Source organism: Bombina bombina, chromosome 5 (assembly GCF_027579735.1).
Source record: "Bombina bombina isolate aBomBom1 chromosome 5, aBomBom1.pri, whole genome shotgun sequence".
NCBI lineage: Eukaryota > Metazoa > Chordata > Amphibia > Anura > Bombinatoridae > Bombina > Bombina bombina.
Genome location: NC_069503.1, coordinates 1,006,168,055 through 1,006,186,732, shown reverse-complemented (window position 1 = coordinate 1,006,186,732; position 18,678 = coordinate 1,006,168,055). Strand labels below are relative to the sequence as shown.

Below are 18,678 nucleotides of genomic sequence, written 5' to 3'. Positions count from 1 at the left end.
ATGAAAGTTTCATGATTCAGACAGGGCATGCAATTTTAAACAATTTTCCAATTTACTGCTATAATCAAATGTGTTTTGTTCTTTTTGTATCCTTTGTTAAAGAGTAAATCCAGGTGGGCTGGTATGACTTCATCAGTGTGCACATGTGTTTAGCACTTTATTGTGGCAGTGGTTGCAACTTTGAATAACATTTAATATATGTACAGTATATATAGGGGGCACCCTAGATCAGTGTGATAACTGAGTGAGTATACAAATTTGGATATGAAAATATAATACACAATTCAGCCACACTACGTTGGTAAAAATGAAAAGTCCGGTATATCAGAGTATATTTTTATAAACAGATTATTTAGGTGAAGTCCAGGTCCAGGCAGCTATCTGTGAATGGATCATGGGCCAAGATCCAGGGATCAGTAATCTGTAGAAGATGAAAGGAAACAGAAACACCACATGGTATTGTATGCCTTTTAATGGTAACCATTGCATGTTGGTACTCATTTGGCATTAAGGAAATATTAATGAATACATTTTGTGCTAGATTACAAGTGGCGCGCTAATAAAGTTGCGCGTCCGCAAACGTTCAAATAAGCCCGTTTGTGGAAGTGTAATAAATAACCAGCAATTACAAGTGGCGCTCTGAAAAGTAACCAGAGGTCAGGTTAATTTTTTAAAAGTGCCCCAACTGACCCCCAAAAAAGTGTAGCGTGCCTTTTCAAAAATAAAATATTGTAGCATTTTTTATTTATTTCGTTTAATTTACTGCACTAAGCAGTTTTTGAGGGCTAAAGTTAACAGCTGGCAGGTGTTAGAAAAGAAACGGCACTGAAAAGTGCCTTTACATTGCGGTTTATGGGGAACTATCAGCGAGATTACGAGTCTTGCGTTAGCCTTAAAAAGCAGCGTTGAGAGGTCCCAACGCTACTTTTTAACGCCCGCTGGTATTACGAGTCTGGCAGGTACAGGTGTACCGCTCACTTTTCTTCCGCGACTCGAGCTTACCGCAAATAACCTTACGTCAATTGCGTATCCTATCTTTTTAATGGCACTTACCTAACGCCGGTATTACGAGTCTTGGAAGAAGTGAGCTGTAGACCCTCTCCTGTCAAGACTCCTACCACATTTAAAAGTCAGTAGTTAAGAGTTTTATGGGCTAACACCGTAACACTTTAATAAAGTTTTTAACCCCTAATCTGCCGACCGGACATCGCCGCCACTTTAATAAATATATTAACCCCTAAACCGCCGCACTCCCGCCTCGCAAACACTAGTTACATTTTATTAACCCCTAATCTGCCATCCCTAACATCTCCGACACCTACCTACATTTATTAACCCCTAATCTGCCGACCCCAACGTCGCCACAACTATATTAAACTTATTAACCCCTAAACCTAAGTCTAACCCTAACCCTAACACCCCCCTAACTTAAATATAATTTAAATAAAACAAAATAAAATTACTACAATTAAATAAATTAATCCTATTTAAAAATAAATACTTACCTATAAAATAAACCCTAAGCTAGCTACAATATAACTAATAGTTACATTTGTATCTAGCTCAGGGTTTATATTTATTTTCACTAGGTACAATAGTTATTAAATAGTTATTAACTATTTAATAACTACCTAGTTAAAATAAGTACAAATTTACCTGTAAAATAAATCCTAACCTAAATTACAATTACACCTAACACTACACTATCATTAAATTAATTACATAAACTAACTACAATTAACTACAATTAAATTAAATAAACTAAAGTACAAAAAAAACCACTAAATTACAGAAAATAAAAAATAATTACAAGAATTTTAAACTAATTACACCTAATCTAATCCCCCTAATAAAATAAAAAAGCCCCCCAAAATAATAAAATTCCCTACCCTATACTAAATTACAAATAGCCCTTAAAAGGGCTTTTTGCGGGGCATTGCCCCAAAGTAATCAGCTCTTTTACCTGTAAAAAAAAATACTATACCCCCCCACATTAAAACCCACCACCCACACACCCAACCCTACTCTAAAACCCACCCAATCCCCCCTTAATAAAACCTAACACTACCCCCTTGAAGATCACCCTACCTTGAGCCGTCTTCACCCAGCCAGGCACAAGTGGTCCTCCAGAGGGGCAGAAGTCTTCATCCGATCCGGGCAGAAGAGGACCTCCAGACGGGCAGAAGGCTTCATCCAGGCGGCATCTTCTATCTTCATCCATCCGGAGCGGAGCCGGTCCATCTTGAAGCCATCCGACGCGGAGCATCCTCTTTTTCCGACAACTCCCGACGAATGAAGGTTCCTTTAAATGACGTCATCCAAGATGGTGTCCCTTGAATTCCGATTGGCTGATAGGATTCTATCAGCCAATCGGAATTAAGGTAGGAAAAATCCTATTGGCTGATTGGATCAGCCAATAGGATTGAAGTTCAATCCTATTGGCTGATCCAATCAGCCAATAGGATTGAGCTCGCATTCTATTGGCTGTTCCAATCAGCCAATAGAATGCAAGCTCAATTCTATTGGCTGGTAGAATGGTAGAAAGCCTGGATGAAGCATTCTGCCCGTCTGGAGGTCCTCTTCTGCCCGGATCGGATGAAGACTTCTGCCCCTCTGGAGGACCACTTGTGCCTGGCTGGGTGAAGACGGCTCAAGGTAGGGTGATCTTCAAGGGGGTAGTGTTAGGTTTTATTAAGGGGGGATTGGGTGGGTTTTAGAGTAGGGTTGGGTGTGTGGGTGGTGGGTTTTAATGTGGGGGGGTATTGTATTTTTTTTTTACAGGTAAAAGAGCTGATTACTTTGGGGCAATGCCCCGCAAAAAGCCCTTTTAAGAGCTATTTGTAATTTAGTATAGGATAGGGAATTTTATTATTTTGGGGGGCTTTTTTATTTTGTTAGGGGGATTAGAGTAGGTGTAATTAGTTTAAATAAATTGTAATTATTTTTTTATTTTCTGTAATTTAGTGTTTGTTTTTGTACTTTAGTTTATTTAATTTAATTGTATTTAATTGTAGTTAGTTTAGGTAATTTATTTAATGATAGTGTAGTGTTAGGTGTAATTGTAACTTAGGTTAGGATTTATTTTACAGGTAAATGTGTACTTATTTTAACTAGGTAGTTATTAAATAGTTAATAACTATTTAATAACTATTGTGCCTAGTTAAAATAAATACAAACCTTAAGCTAGATACAAATGTAACTATTAGTTATATTGTAGCTAGCTTAGGGTTTATTTTATAGGTAAGTATTTAGTTTTAAATAGGATTAATTTATTTAATTGTAGTAATTTTATATTGTTTTATTTAAATTATATTTAAGTTTATTATATTTAAGTTAGGGGGGTGTTAGACTTAGGTTTAGACTTAGGTTTAGGGGTTAATAAATTTAATATAGTAGCGGCGACGATGGGGGTGGCAGATTATGGGGTTAATAAATATAATGTAGGTGTCGGCGATGTTGGGGGCAGCAGATTAGGGGTTCATAGGGATAATGTAGGTGGCGGTGGTATCCGGAGCGGCAGATTAGGGGTTAATAATATAATGCAGGTGTCAGCGATATCGGGGGCGGTGGATTAGGGGTTAATAAGTGTAAGATTAGGGGTGTTTAGACTCGGGGTTCATGTTAGGGTGTTAGGTGTAGACATAACTTTTATTTCCCCATCAATCAATGGGGCTGCGTTAGAAGCTGAACGCTGCTTTTTTGCAGGTGTTAGGTTTTTTTTTCAGCTGAATCTGCCCTATTTTTTCCAATGGGGAAATCGTGCATGAGCACGTTTTGCCAGCTCACCGCTACCGTAAGCAACGTTGGTATTGAGGTGAGATGTGGAGCTAAATTTTGCTCTAAGCTCACTTTTTTGCGGCTAACGCCGGGTTTAAAAAACCCCGTAATACCAGCATTGTCTTAAGGGAGCGTTGAAAAAAAAAATGCTTCTTAGCAACGCACCCCTGTTACCGCAAAACTCGTAATCTCAGTGTATGTTATTACTATAAATATATATGTATATACACATATATATACACATATATATACACATATAAACACATAAATATATATGAATATAACATATACATTAACTCAGAAAATCTTTTTTTTTGTGTCATTTTATTAATATACATTATATATACACAATGGCGTAATAACTTTATATATATTTCTATTTATCTTGAATAAATTGTTAACCAACAAATATATCAATATATCTGAGATAGTATTGAGAAATCATGTTTAGAGAGGCCTAAGGTGAATAGAGTGAAATAAATGTGTATGAGTTAAATTGTTGTAGCTATTAAGTTTATATAACTTATTTTTAAAATTCTAGAATTGTATTGTCACTACAGAAGCTTTAAACATAGTTTATTAATAGGGATGTACTCATAGATTAAAAAAAAAGCTCATTGAAAAGTGCTGAAAAGTTCCCTACAGTCTACCAAAATGTCATGATAAATTATTGTTTTGGAAAAATATTAAAGGTACAGTCTATTTAAAAGAATAGATAATCCATTTATTACCCATTCCCAAATTTTGCATAACCAATTCACTTTTTACTTCTGTGATTACCTTGGCCTCTATTTAACAAAGGTCTTGCGGACCTGATCTGACAGTGCGGATCAGGTCCGCAAGACTTCACTGAATGCGGAGAGCAATACGCTCTCCGTATTCAGCATTGCACCAGCAGCTCACAAGAGCTGCTTGTGCAATGCTGCCCCCTGCAGACTCGCAGCCAATCAGCCACCAGCAGGGAGATGTCAATCAACCCGATCGTACTCGATCTGGTTGAATTCCGGCGATGTCTGTCTGTCCGCCTGCTCAGAGCAGGCAGACAGGGTTATGGAGCAGCGGTCTTTGTGACCGCTGCTTCATAACTGCTGTTTTTGGCGAGCCTGCAGGCTCGCCAGAAACACGGGGCATCAAGCTCCATTCGGAGCTTGATAGATAGGCCCCCTTGTATCTAAGCCTCTGTAGACTGCCACCCTATCTCAGTTCTTTTGACAGACTTTTAAGCCAATCAGTGCTGACTAGCAGTGTCTAAATGTGACAAACTGTCAAAATGCACTGAGATAAGAGGTGTCCTTCAACGGCTTAGAAATCAGTTTGAGCCTACCTAGATTTAGCTTTCAACAAAGAATACCAAGAGAACAAAGCAAATTTGATGTTAAAAGTAAATTGGAAAGTTGTTTAAAATTGCATGCCCTATATGTATGAGTTTCATTTTGACTTGACTGTCCCTTTAATATTAATAATATCGTATGTCTTTTTATATGAAGGCACAAATGAAGGATGTTGCAGAAGATATAATATTTCAAACAAACAAGAAAAAAATTGGAGTTTGGAAGGTAAGGTGCTACAATTAAAAAAACAACATTATTTTGCAAGTTTTTCAATGCTTTCTATGAAGATATTGGTGTTGTATGATTTTTCTGTTTTCTTTTTGTATGTTTTGATATACTTCTGTGTTCAAGCACCAGATAGACATTACAAAGGACTCATCATAGTTTATCTTGTCCAATCTAAAGTCTAGATTACATTGCTGCTGATATATTCTTGCAACTCAAATATAAACAGGATTGTACTGATTTCCATATCACTTTGGTGTCACCTTCAGCATATATGAGTATCTATATAAGTAAGGCCTGCAACTAAATAAATGCCTCTAAATGTTTTACCGAAATGCAAAACATCTATCCCCACTCTACATGGAATTGAGGGTCTTAAATTTAATAACAGGCCAGTTTACATATACACACACAATGGTATTATGGATCCCAATATTTAGGCCTCATTCAATGTGCATATATCTGTACACATGTAAAATATGCTAACTTGCCATGTTGGTCTTGGGACTCCTGGTAGAGTTTATTTATTTAGTATATTATCTTTGTTAATAAGAAATAAACGGCTAGATTACGAGTTTTGCGGTAAGAGCTGCTCGGTACTAACTTGCAAGTTATTGGCACCTCTCACTTACCTACAGCGCTGGTATTACAGGTTTACAAAAACCCGGTGTTAGCAGGCAAGAAGTGAGCGTAGAGCAAAATTGAGCTCCATACTGCACTCCAATACCAGCGCTGCGGTGAGCTGGTTTTACGTGCTCATGCACGATTTCCCCATAGACATCAATCGGGAGAGCCGGCTGAAAAAAAGTTTAACACCTGGAATAAAGGAACATAAAGCTCCGTAACGCAGCCCCATTGATTCCTATGGGGAAACTAAATTTATGTTTACACCTAACACCCTAACATAAACCCTGAGTCTAAACACCCCTAATCTTACACTTATTAACCCCTAATCTGCCGTCCCCGACATCGCCGACACCTACATTATACTTATTAATCCCTAATCTGCCGCCCCCGACATCGCCGACACCTACATTATACTTATTAACCCCTAATCTGCTGCCCCCAACATCGCAGACACCTACATAATGTTATTAACCCCTAATCTCCCGCCCCCAATGTCGCCACAACCTACCTACACTTATTAACCCCTAATCTGCCACCCCCAACGTCGCCGCCACTATACTAAAGTTATTAACCCCTAAACCTAACCCTAAGTCTAACCCTAACACCCACTAACTTTAATGTAATTAAAATAAATCTAAATAAAACCTACTATTAATAACTAAATAATTTCTATTTAAAACTAAACACCTATAAAATAAACCCTTAGCTAGCTACAATATAACTAATAGTTACATTGTATCTATCTCAGGATTTATTTTTATTTTACAGCTAAGTTTGTATTTATTTTAACTAGGTAGAATAGTTACTAATTAGTTATTAACTATTTACTGACTACCTAGCTAAAATACATACAAATGTACCTGTAAAATAAAACCTAACCTGGCTTACACTAACACCTAACCTTACACTACAATTAAATCAATTACATAAATTAAATACAATTAACTAAATTACAAAGAAAAACCCAACTAAATTACACAAAATAAAAAAAGAAATTATCAGATATTTAAACTAACTACACCTAATCTAATAGCCCTATCAAAATAAAAAAGCCCCCCACAAAATAAAAAAACCCTAGCCTAAACTAAACTATCAATAGCCCTTAAAAGGGCCTTTTGCGGGGCATTGCCCCAAAGAAATCAGCTCTTTTACCTGTAAAAAAAATACAAACAACCCCCCAACAGTAAAACCCACCACCCACACAACCAACCCCCCAAATAAAATCCTAACTAAAAAACCTAAGCTCCCCATTGCCCTAAAAAGGGCATTTGGATGGGCATTGCCCTTAAAAGGGCATTTAGCTCTTTTTCCGCCAAAGGCCTAATCTAAAAATAAAACCCACCCAATAAACCCTTAAAAAAACACTAACCCCTGAAGATCCACTTACAGTTTTTGAAGACCCGACATCCATCAGCAACGAAGCGGCAGAAGTCTTCATCCAACCGGGCAGAAGTCTTCATCCAACCGGGCAGAAGTCTTCATCCAGACGGCATCTTCTATCTTCATCCAGACGGCATCTTCTATTTTCATCCATCCGGCGCGGAGAGGGTTCATCTTCAAGACATCCGGTGCGGAGCATCCTCTTCAATCGACGGCTTCTTGAACAATGAATTCTCCTTTAAATGATGTCATCCAAGAAAGCGTCCCTTGAATTCCGATTGGCTGATAGAATTCTATCAGCCAATCAGAATTAAAGGTGAAAAAATCATATTGGCTGATGCAGTCAGCCAATAGGATTGAGTTGCATTCTATTGGCTTTTCCAATCAGCCAATAGAATGCGAGCTCAATCCTATTGGCTGATATGTTTAAGAATTTAGCCATTGGGTCCAATAAAACTCAATGTCTTATTTTCCTTTAAAGGTGTAATGGGCTTTTTCAAACCTAAGAGTGTAAGAGAACAGATTCACCCACTCTGAGAAAAAGGGTGTTTTTTATCTCTTCCAGTACCTCGGAATTAAATGGTTAGTGCAGTTGGACATTCATTTGAAGAGTGTTGATTTTAATTTACAAGGAATTTGAAAATTTCCATGCATGAGGATTGTTATAATGTCAGATTTTAGTAGGCATGTGAGTACCGTTTAGAGTTTATTTTTAATTTTTATCTACACACCCAACTAGTTATTTTAATTTTTAACCTCCACCCTACTACCCCTTTTGTAATATTTGGATTCTCTGATATGCGTGTTTTTTCATGGCCCCGTGTATTTTGAGAGCCTGATGTGTTTGAGTTCTGTAAGATATATCAAGTATAATAGGAGAAATAATGGAGGTTAGGCTTATTTAAATGTGTCTTTAACCACAGATTTACTGTAAAAAATGTACTGTATATATTGTATTTCTGATGTCAAAAAAAAATGTGCTGTCTAAGCTCTTCTGAAGAAGCAGGCAACATTGAGGATTGTAGACACAGTTGTTGGTGAAGGAAACTTAGTGCAGCAAGTGAAAGATATATCATATTTCATTCCCATATCATACTTAATTGCAATCAAAGAAGATGTCCATCAGTGCCATCAGCTGAGATTTGGCAGAAACTAGGTACACCCATCTACTGTCTGGAAAAGTCTAGTTAGAAGTGGTCTTCATGGAAGACTTAAGGCCAAAAAGCCTACCTACAATGTGGAAACAAGGCCAAGCAACTCAACTATGCACAAAAACACAGGAACTGGGGTGATGTAACGTACACAATCAAACAAGTTCTGGTCCTATAACACACTACACCATCCCTCTCCTGGTCACAACACCCTCTCTCCATTCAGAAACACTATCCTTTGATGTTATAGCATCTCCTTTATTTCGAATTGTATTGGGGTTAAGTTGGTTAAAGTTACATCAACCACTGATCAATTGGTCCGACTCCTCAGTTCACTTCACCTCCATATACTGTAAAAACAATTGTATTACTAATAGCACATTATGCTTGTCTAATGATTGTAGCATACCTGCAGAATACTCTGAATACACAGACATAGTCAAACCTAAGGAAGCAATGTCCCTACCTCCACATAGACAGTATGACTGTCCTATTGATCTTCTCCAAGGTTCCACAATCCCCTCTGGTCACATATATCCCCTCTCAGAACCAGAGCTAAAAAAATTAAAACACTACATTGAAGAAAATTTAGCAAAGGGGTTCATTAGACACTCCACTTCCCCAGCAACTTCCAACTTCTGCCCGGTTGGATGAAGACTTCTGCCCATTTTTTTTGTTAAAAACAAGGATAATTCCTTGAGGCCTATAATTGACTATAGAGAACTTAATAAATGCACTATAAAAAACAAATATCCCCTACCTCTTATTCCTCAGTTAATTGAGAGTCTAAAAGGTGCCACCATTTTTACAAAGTTAGATCTTCGCGGAGCATATAATTTGGTGAGGATGAGAAAAGGCGTTGAACGGCTAACCGCATTCCGTACCAGATACAAACTATTTGAGTATACGGTTAGGCCTTTTGAACTCACCAATGCCCCCGCGAACTTTCAACATTTTTATTGAATGACATCTTCAGAGACATTCTAGATGTCTACATAGTCATATACTGTATCTTGACGAAATCTTGATTTACTCCCTCACCTACGAGGAACATATAAATCACGTGAAAACTGTCCTTAACCGATTAAGGAAACATTCATTGTTTGTAAAACTTGAAAAATGCGTGTTCAACACTACTTCCATTTATGTCTTAGGATATTCCATATCACCAACACGAATCGAAATGGAATCTGATAAAATTAGAACAATTCTACAGTGGAAAACAAGAAACAGGTACAGCAATTTATGGGGTTTTCCAACTTTTACCGAAAATTTATAAAGAACTTTTCAGCCATCTCCAAACCATTAACGGATTTAACTAAGAAAGTAAATAGACCATTCCGGTGGACTGAAGAGGCGAACAAAGCCTTTATCCATCTCAAGCATTTATTCACCACAGCACCCATATTGCAGTTACCAGACCCTACATTGCAGTACATACTCGAGGTAGACGCTTCCGACTACGCACTCAGCACAATTTTATCTCAGAGAAGATCTTTACAACAGCCCCTACACATCCAGTGGCATACTACTCCCGAGTCATGAATACCACCGAATCTCACTACCCAATTGGAGAAAAAGAGCTTCTCGCAATAAAATCCTCTTTCGAACATTGGAGACATCTCCTGGAAGCTACCAAACTTCCAATCCAAATCTATACAGATCATCGTAACCTACAGTTTCTTAAATCAACCAAAATCATCACTTTACGTCAAATACGGTGGAGTTTCTTCTTTTCATGATTCAATTATTTAATCACCTACAGACCCGGATGCAAGAATGGAAAAGCTGATGCCCTTTCGAGAAAAGAAGAAAACAACGATCAGACTCCAATTTGCCTAATAAAAAACTTCTCTATTACCATCAACATCTTTTATACATTCCTAAATCATTACACTTTAAAATTCATTTTTGCAGCTCATGATAATCTTCTCGCTGGGCATCCTGGTCAACGAAAAATGTACAACTTAATAAAACGTGAATACTGGTGGCCCCCATTAAAGAAAGATGCTATTGAGTATGTTAAAAGTTGTTCCACATGTGCTACCACTAAAACCGAAAGATTAAAACCCTATGGTCTATTACTTTCCTTACCCATACCAGACAGACCATGGCAAAATATGTCTATAGCCTTCATAGTAGAACTACCTGCCTCCAACAACTACACCACTATCTTTGTAGTTGCGAAAATGTTGACTAAAATGGCACATTTCATCCCAATCCGCTCTCTTCCTTCTGCATCCCAAACAGCTCAATTATTCTTTGATAACATTGTAAGGTTACATGGTTTACCTCTTAACATTACGTTACTCTCGATTCTGGAGGGAATTGTGCCGTCTCCTTTGTATCAAACTTCAATTTTCCACTGCTTACCATCCTCAGACCAATGGTCAAACAGAACGTACCAACCAGTGGCTGGAAGAAAATCTCCACTGTTTCTGTAATTCACAACAAGACAATTGGTCAACATTACTATCTTCTGCTGAATTTACTTTTAACAATTCAGTCAGTTCCTCTACTCATCAGACACCTTTCTTTTCCAATTATGGATATCACCCCACCTTTCATATGTTACCTGGTAGAAATACCTGTAACCAATCATTAACTGACTAATTCAATCACCCAAAACTTCCAAGTACTTCAAGATAACATTAAGACTGCCCAACTTAGACAGAAATCCTACTACGATCTCAGGAGACGTCCATCCCCTAACTGCATCATTGGTGAAAAGGTATGGTTATCCACGATACATCTAAAACTTCAAACTCCCTCAAATAAACTAACCTCTAAATTTATTGGACTATTCTGCATCAAACATGTCATGAATATGAATGCTGTCACTATTGATCTACTGAGACATTTTAGGATTCATCCCACTTTCCATGTCTCCCTACTAAAACCATATACCCCTGTTAGGCAAGTTTCTACCTCCTCAAGCTCTATACATACATCAGTACTACCTGATCTATCTTATGATGTTGAGTCGATCTTAGACTCAAATAAGTTTAGGGGTGAACTTCAATATTTGGTCCATTGGGCTGGGTATGGCTCAGATGAGGATTCTTAGGGGCTTGCATCCAATGTTTCTGCTCCACATCTCGTCTCTTTGTTTCACAGATGTCACCCAGATCGCCCCAGGCCTTGACCCATGTGGTGGGTCTCTTTTAGGGGGGTGTCATGTAACATACACAATCAAGTATTACCTCCCTATCATCAGTCTCTGTACTTTCCCTTTAAGAATCAGTTCCCTCCCCTTGTATCTAATATAAAAGGCCTTCACCAATGAACAGTCATTGCTCAGTATTGTACTCAGTATAGTTAGTGCCTTTGTGAGCCGGAGCTGCATGTATCATTGCCACTTGTAGAATTTCCATTCTACCCCTGAGCCTCCTGTGACCTGTTTTCTCAGCCGTGCTGTCACTGTTCAGCTAAACACTAACCGATATTTACCTTCCACAAACTGCTCCTATTGTCTCGGCTTCTCTGCTGCTCTCCTCCGAGGACTGTGACGTCACACTCAGCTGTTTGTACCGGAAGCTACTCAGTCAAACATTTTCATTCCTACGGTAAGCGCTTAACCGCAACCCTTTACTCTTTTCTGTGTATACACGCTATATTTATTTTAATCTGATATCAGGTAAACCACTGCAGAATTGTGAACTGTTTATTAGTTAAAAATGCTTCCTGCCACTTATAGTAAGATTAAACGCTCAAGGCTTGCTACAATGTACTTTAAAGCAATAGAACTATTGTAGCAAGAATTCTCTGTGTTCCTTCACATATCAATTAATGATTGCCACAATTTTGAGCAACAAAGCTTTAATATCTTTGTTTTGTACTCTGTCCAATTATTTTTTTTTTTTTTTAAATAATTTTTTATTGAGGTACTATGGCAAACAAAAAATACAATTTCAAAGAGAAACATCACTCGCAACATGCCCATTTGACATACATCAGGATTTACATAGTGAATTAAACAAGCATGTCTTCGCATCTGTAGAATCTAAGTATATCCTTACCCAAAGGTACATTTTCTAGCCATGTATATTACCTCATTATACCTAAGTGCATTTTCAAAAGGACAAATAACACAATTTAAATCAACCAGCTCAGTATAAGCCTAATTTCAATGACCAATTCGTAACATATGCAGGCTTGTACTTGTCCTTGATATATTCAGTAACCTGTCCAATTATTTAAAGAGACAGTAATTAACTTTCTGCAATACATGAGCAGACCACAGTTGTGATTCCTAATCACAGTGAATCTCTCCACAGACTTCTTGAGACATTACAAGTGAAGAAAAATGGCACCAGGTGTTCTAGAATGATGAGTCAAAATTTAAATATTTGGCTGCAGCAGAAGACAGTTTGTTTGCTGAAGGGTTGGATATTGATACAAGAATGAGTGTCTGCATGCAACAGTGAAGCATGGTGGAGGTTCCTTGCAAGTTTGGGGCTGCATTTCTGCAAGTGGATTTGGGGATTTGGTCAAAATTAATGGTCTCCTCAATGTTGAGAAGTACAGGCAGATACATTTCCATCATGCAATACCATCAGGGAGGCAACTGATTGGCCCTAAATTTATTCTGCTGCTTGACAATGACCCAAAACATACAGCCACAGTCATTAAGAACTATCTTCAGCAGAAAAAAGAACAAGTAGTCCTGGAAGTGATGATATGGTCCCCACAGAGCCCTGGTCTCAATGTATTCAACTCTCTCTGGCATTACATAAAGAGACAAAAGCAAGTGAGGCTGCCTAAATCCACAGCAGAACTGTGGTTAGATCTCTCAAATGTTTGGAACAGCCTACCTGTCAAATTGAATATGTATTTTTGCCTCTCATTCCACTTTTTACTTAACTCAGATTATGGGACTTTATAGGAATATATATTTGTTTCATGTAATTAGCAAGAGTCCATGAGCTAGTGACGTATGGGATATACATTCCTACCAGGAGGGGCAAAGTTTCCCAAACCTCAAAATGCCTACAAATACACCCCTCACCACACCCACAAATCAGTTTTACAAACTTTGCCTCCTATGGAGGTGGTGAAGTAAGTTTGTGCTAGATTCTACGTTGATATGCGCTCCGCAGCAGGTTGGAGCCCGGTTTTCCTCTCAGCGTGCAGTGAATGTCAGAGGGATGTGAGGAGAGTATTGCCTATTTGAATGCAGTGATCTCCTTCTACGGGGTCTATTTCATAGGTTCTCTGTTATCGGTCGTAGAGATTAATCTCTTACCTCCCTTTTCAGATCGACGATATACTCTTATATATATACCATTACCTCTGCTGATTTTCGTTTCAGTACTGGTTTGGCTTTCTACAGACATGTAGATGAGTGTCCTGGGGTAAGTAAGTCTTATTTTCTGTGACACTCTAAGCTATGGTTGGGCACTTTTTTAATAAAGTTCTAAATATATGTATTCAAACATTTATTTGCCTTGACTCAGGATGTTCAACATTCCTTATTTTCAGACAGTCAGTTTCATATTTGGGATAATGCACTTGAATCAATTATTTTTCTTACCTTAAAAATTTGACTTTTTTCCCTGTGGGCTGTTAGGCTCGCGGGGGCTGAAAATGCTTCATTTTATTGCGTCATTCTTGGCGCAGATTTTTTTGGCGCAAAAAATCTTTTCTGTTTCCGGCGTCATACGTGTCGCCGGAAGTTGCGTCATTTTTGACGTTTCTTTTGCGACAAAAATGTCGGCGTTCCGGACGTGGCGTCATTTTTTGCGCCAAAAGCATTTAGGAGCCAAATAATGTGGGCATCTTATTTGGCACTAAAAAAATATGGCCGTCGCTTTTGTCTCCACATTATTTAAGTCTCATTTTTCTTTGCTTCTGGTTGCTAGAAGCTTGTTCCTTGGCATTTTTTCCCATTCCTGAAACTGTCATTTAAGGAATTTGATCAATTTTGCTTTATATGTTGTTTTTTCTCTTACATATTGCAAGATGTCTCACGTTGCATCTGAGTCAGAAGATACTTCAGGAAAATCGCTGTCTGGTGCTGGAACTACCAAAGCTAAGTGTATCTGCTGTAAACTTTTGGTAGCTGTTCCTCCAGCTGTTGTTTGTATTAATTGTCATGACAAACTTGTTAATGCAGATAATATTTCCTTTAGTAATGTACCATTACCTGTTGCAGTTCCATCAACATCTAATGTTCAGAATGTTCCTGATAACATAAGAGATTTTGTTTCTGAATCCATCAAGAAGGCTATGTCTGTTATTCCTCCTTCTAGTAAACATAAAAAATCTTTTAAAACTTCTCTTTATACAGATGAATTTTTAAATGAACATCATCATTCTGATTCTAATGACTCTTCTGGTTCAGAGGATTCTGTCTCAGAGGTTGATGCTGATAAATCTTCATATTTATTTAAAATGGAATTTATTCGTTCTTTACTTAAAGAAGTACTAATTGCTTTAGAAATTGAGGATTCTGGTCCTCTTGATACTAATCTAAACGTTTAGATAAGGTCTTTAAATCTCCTGTGGTTATTCCAGAGGTTTTTCCTGTTCCTGGTGCTATTTCTGAAGTAATTTCCAGAGAATGGAATAATTTGGGTAATTCATTTACTCCTTCTAAACGTTTTAAGCAATTATATCCTGTGCCGTCTGACAGATTAGAATTTTGGGACAAAATCCCTAAAGTTGATGGGGCTATTTCTACCCATGCTAAACGTACTACTATTCCTACGTCAGATGGTACTTCCTTTAAGGATCCTTTAGATAGGAAAATTGAATCCTTTCTAAGAAAAGCTTATCTGTGTTCAGGTAATCTTCTTAGACCTGCTATATCATTGGCTGATGTTGCTGCAGCTTCAACTTTTTGGTTGGAAACTAGCGCAACAAGTAACAGATCATGATTCTCATAATATTATTATTCTTCTTCAACATGCTAATAATTTTATCTGTGATGCCATTTTTGATATTATCAGAGTTGATGTCAGGTTTATGTCTCTAGCTATTTTAGCTAGAAGAGCTTTATGGCTTAAAACTTGGAATGCTGATATGTCTTCTAAATCGACTCTACTTTCCATTTCTTTCCAGGGTAACAAATTATTTGGTTCTCAGTTGGATTCTATTATCTCAACTGTTACTGGTGGGAAAGGAACTTTTTTACCACAGGATAAAAAATCTAAGGGTAAAAACAGGGCTAATAATCGTTTTCGTTCCTTTCGTTTCAACAAAGAACAAAAGCCTGATCCTTCATCCTCAGGAGCAGTTTCAGTTTGGAAACCATCTCCAGTCTGGAATAAATCCAAGCCTTCTAGAAAAGCAAAGCCAGCTTCTAAGTCCACATGAAGGTGCGGCCCTCATTCCAGCTCAGCTGGTAGGGGGCAGGTTACGTTTTTTCAAAGAAATTTGGATCAATTCTGTTCACAATCTTTGGATTCAGAACATTGTTTCAGAAGGGTACAGAATTGGATTCAAGATAAGACCTCCTGCAAAGAGATTTTTTCTTTCCCGTGTCCCAGTAAATCCAGTGAAAGCTCAAGCATTTCTGAAATGTGTTTCAGATCTAGAGTTGGCTGGAGTAATTATGCCAGTTCCAGTTCTGGAACAGGGGCTAGGGTTTTATTCGAATCTCTTCATTGTACCAAAGAAGGAGAATTCCTTCAGACCAGTTCTGGATCTAAAAATATTGAATCGTTATGTAAGGATACCAACGTTCAAAATGGTAACTGTAAGGACTATCTTGCCTTTTGTTCAACAAGGGCATTATATGTCCACAATAGATTTACAGGATGCATATCTGCATATTCCGATTCATCCAGATCATTATCAGTTCCTGAGATTCTCTTTTCTGGACAAGCATTACCAGTTTGTGGCTCTGCCGTTTGGCCTAGCTACAGCTCCAAGAATTTTTACAAAGGTTCTCGGTGCCCTTCTGTCTGTAATCAGAGAACAGGGTATTGTGGTATTTCCTTATTTGGACGATATCTTGGTACTTACTCAGTCTTTACATTTAGCAGAATCTCATACGAATCGACTTGTGTTGTTTCTTCAAGATCATGGTTGGAGGATCAATTCACTAAAAAGTTCATTGATTCCTCAGACAAGGGTAACCTTTCTGGGTTTCCAGATAGATTCAGTGTCCATGACTCTGTCTTTGACAGACAAGAGACGTCTAAAATGGATTTCAGCTTGTCGAAACCTTCAGTCACAATCATTCCCTTCGGTAGCCTTATGCATGGAAATTCTAGGTCTTATGACTGCTGCATCAGACGCGATCCCCTTTGCTCGTTTTCACATGCGACCTCTTCAGCTCTGTATGCTGAATCAATGGTGCAGGGATTACACAAAGATATCTCAATTAATATCTTTAAAACCGATTGTACGACACTCTCTAACGTGGTGGACAGATCACCATCGTTTAATTCAGGGGGCTTCTTTTGTTCTTCCGACCTGGACTGTAATTTCAACAGATGCAAGTCTTACAGGTTGGGGAGCTGTGTGGGGATCTCTGACGGCACAAGGAGTTTGGGAATCTCAGGAGGTGAGATTACCGATCAATATTTTGGAACTCCGTGCAATTTTCAGAGCTCTTCAGTCTTGGCCTCTTCTGAAGAGAGAATCGTTCATTTGTTTTCAGACAGACAATGTCACAACTGTGGCATACATCAATCATCAAGGAGGGACTCACAGTCCTCTGGCTATGAAAGAAGTATCTCGAATTCTGGTTTGGGCGGAATCCAGCTCCTGTCTAATCTCTGCGGTTCATATCCCAGGTATAGACAATTGGGAAGCGGATTATCTCAGTCGCCAAACGTTGCATCCGGGCGAATGGTCTCTTCACCCAGAGGTATTTCTTCAGATTGTTCAAATGTGGGAGCTTCCAGAAATAGATCTGATGGCGTCTCATCTAAACAAGAAACTTCCCAGGTATCTGTCCAGATCCCGGGATCCTCAGGCGGAAGCAGTGGATGCATTATCACTTCCTTGGAAGTATCATCCTGCCTATATCTTTCCGCCTCTAGTTCTTCTTCCAAGAGTAATCTCCAAGATTCTGAAGGAATGCTCGTTTGTTCTGCTGGTAGCTCCGGCATGGCCTCACAGGTTTTGGTATGCGGATCTTGTCCGGATGGCCTCTTGCCATCCGTGGACTCTTCCGCTAAGACCAGACCTTCTGTCGCAAGGTCCTTTTTTCCATCAGGATCTCAAATCCTTAAATTTAAAGGTATGGAGATTGAACGCTTGATTCTTGGTCAAAGAGGTTTCTCTGACTCTGTGATTAATACTATGTTACAGGCTCGTAAATCTGTATCTAGAGAGATATATTATAGAGTCTGGAAGACTTATATTTCTTGGTGTCTTTCTCATCATTTTTCTTGGCATTCTTTTAGAATTCCGAGAATTTTACAGTTTCTTCAGGATGGTTTAGATAAAGGTTTATCCGCAAGTTCTTTGAAAGGACAAATCTCTGCTCTTTCTGTTCTTTTTCACAGAAAGATTGCTAATCTTCCTGATATTCATTGTTTTGTACAAGCTTTGGTTCGTATAAAACCTGTCATTAAGTCAATTTCTCCTCCTTGGAGTTTGAATTTGGTTCTGGGGGCTCTTCAAGCTCCTCCTTTTGAACCCATGCATTCATTGGACATTAAATTACTTTCTTGGAAAGTTTTGTTCCTTTTGGCGATCTCTTCTGCCAGAAGAGTCTCTGAATTATCTGCTCTTTCTTGTGAGTCTCCTTTTCTGATTTTTCATCAGGATAAGGCGGTGTTGCGAACTTCTTTTGAATTTTTACCTAAGGTTGTGAATTCCAACAACATTAGTAGAGAAATTGTGGTTCCCTCATTATGTCCTAATCCTAAGAATTCTAAGGAGAAATTGTTGCATTCTTTGGATGTTGTTAGAGCTTTGAAATATTATGTTGAAGCTACTAAGTCTTTCCGAAAGACTTCTAGTCTATTTGTTATATTTTCCGGTTCTAGAAAAGGCCAGAAAGCTTCTGCCATTTCTTTGGCATCTTGGTTGAAATCTTTAATTCATCATGCCTATGTCGAGTCGGGTAAAACTCCGCCTCAAAGGATTACAGCTCATTCTACTAGGTCAGTTTCTACTTCCTGGGCGTTTAGAAATGAAGCTTCGGTTGATCAGATTTGCAAAGCAGCAACTTGGTCCTCTTTGCATACTTTTACTAAATTCTACCATTTTGATGTATTTTCTTCTTC

At 38.3% G+C, this 18,678-nt stretch overlaps 1 protein-coding gene across 1 annotated transcript in view; it reads left to right on the top strand.

Annotated features, from left to right (window-relative positions):
* The window catches only part of RGS22 (regulator of G protein signaling 22), a 354,545-nt gene that overhangs the window by 181,697 nt on the left and 154,170 nt on the right, over positions 1-18,678 (top strand). The window contains exon 19 of the mRNA XM_053715916.1: positions 5,265-5,333. Within this exon, the coding sequence (XP_053571891.1) occupies positions 5,265-5,333 (69 nt within the window). The remainder of the gene's footprint in view (positions 1-5,264; positions 5,334-18,678) is intronic.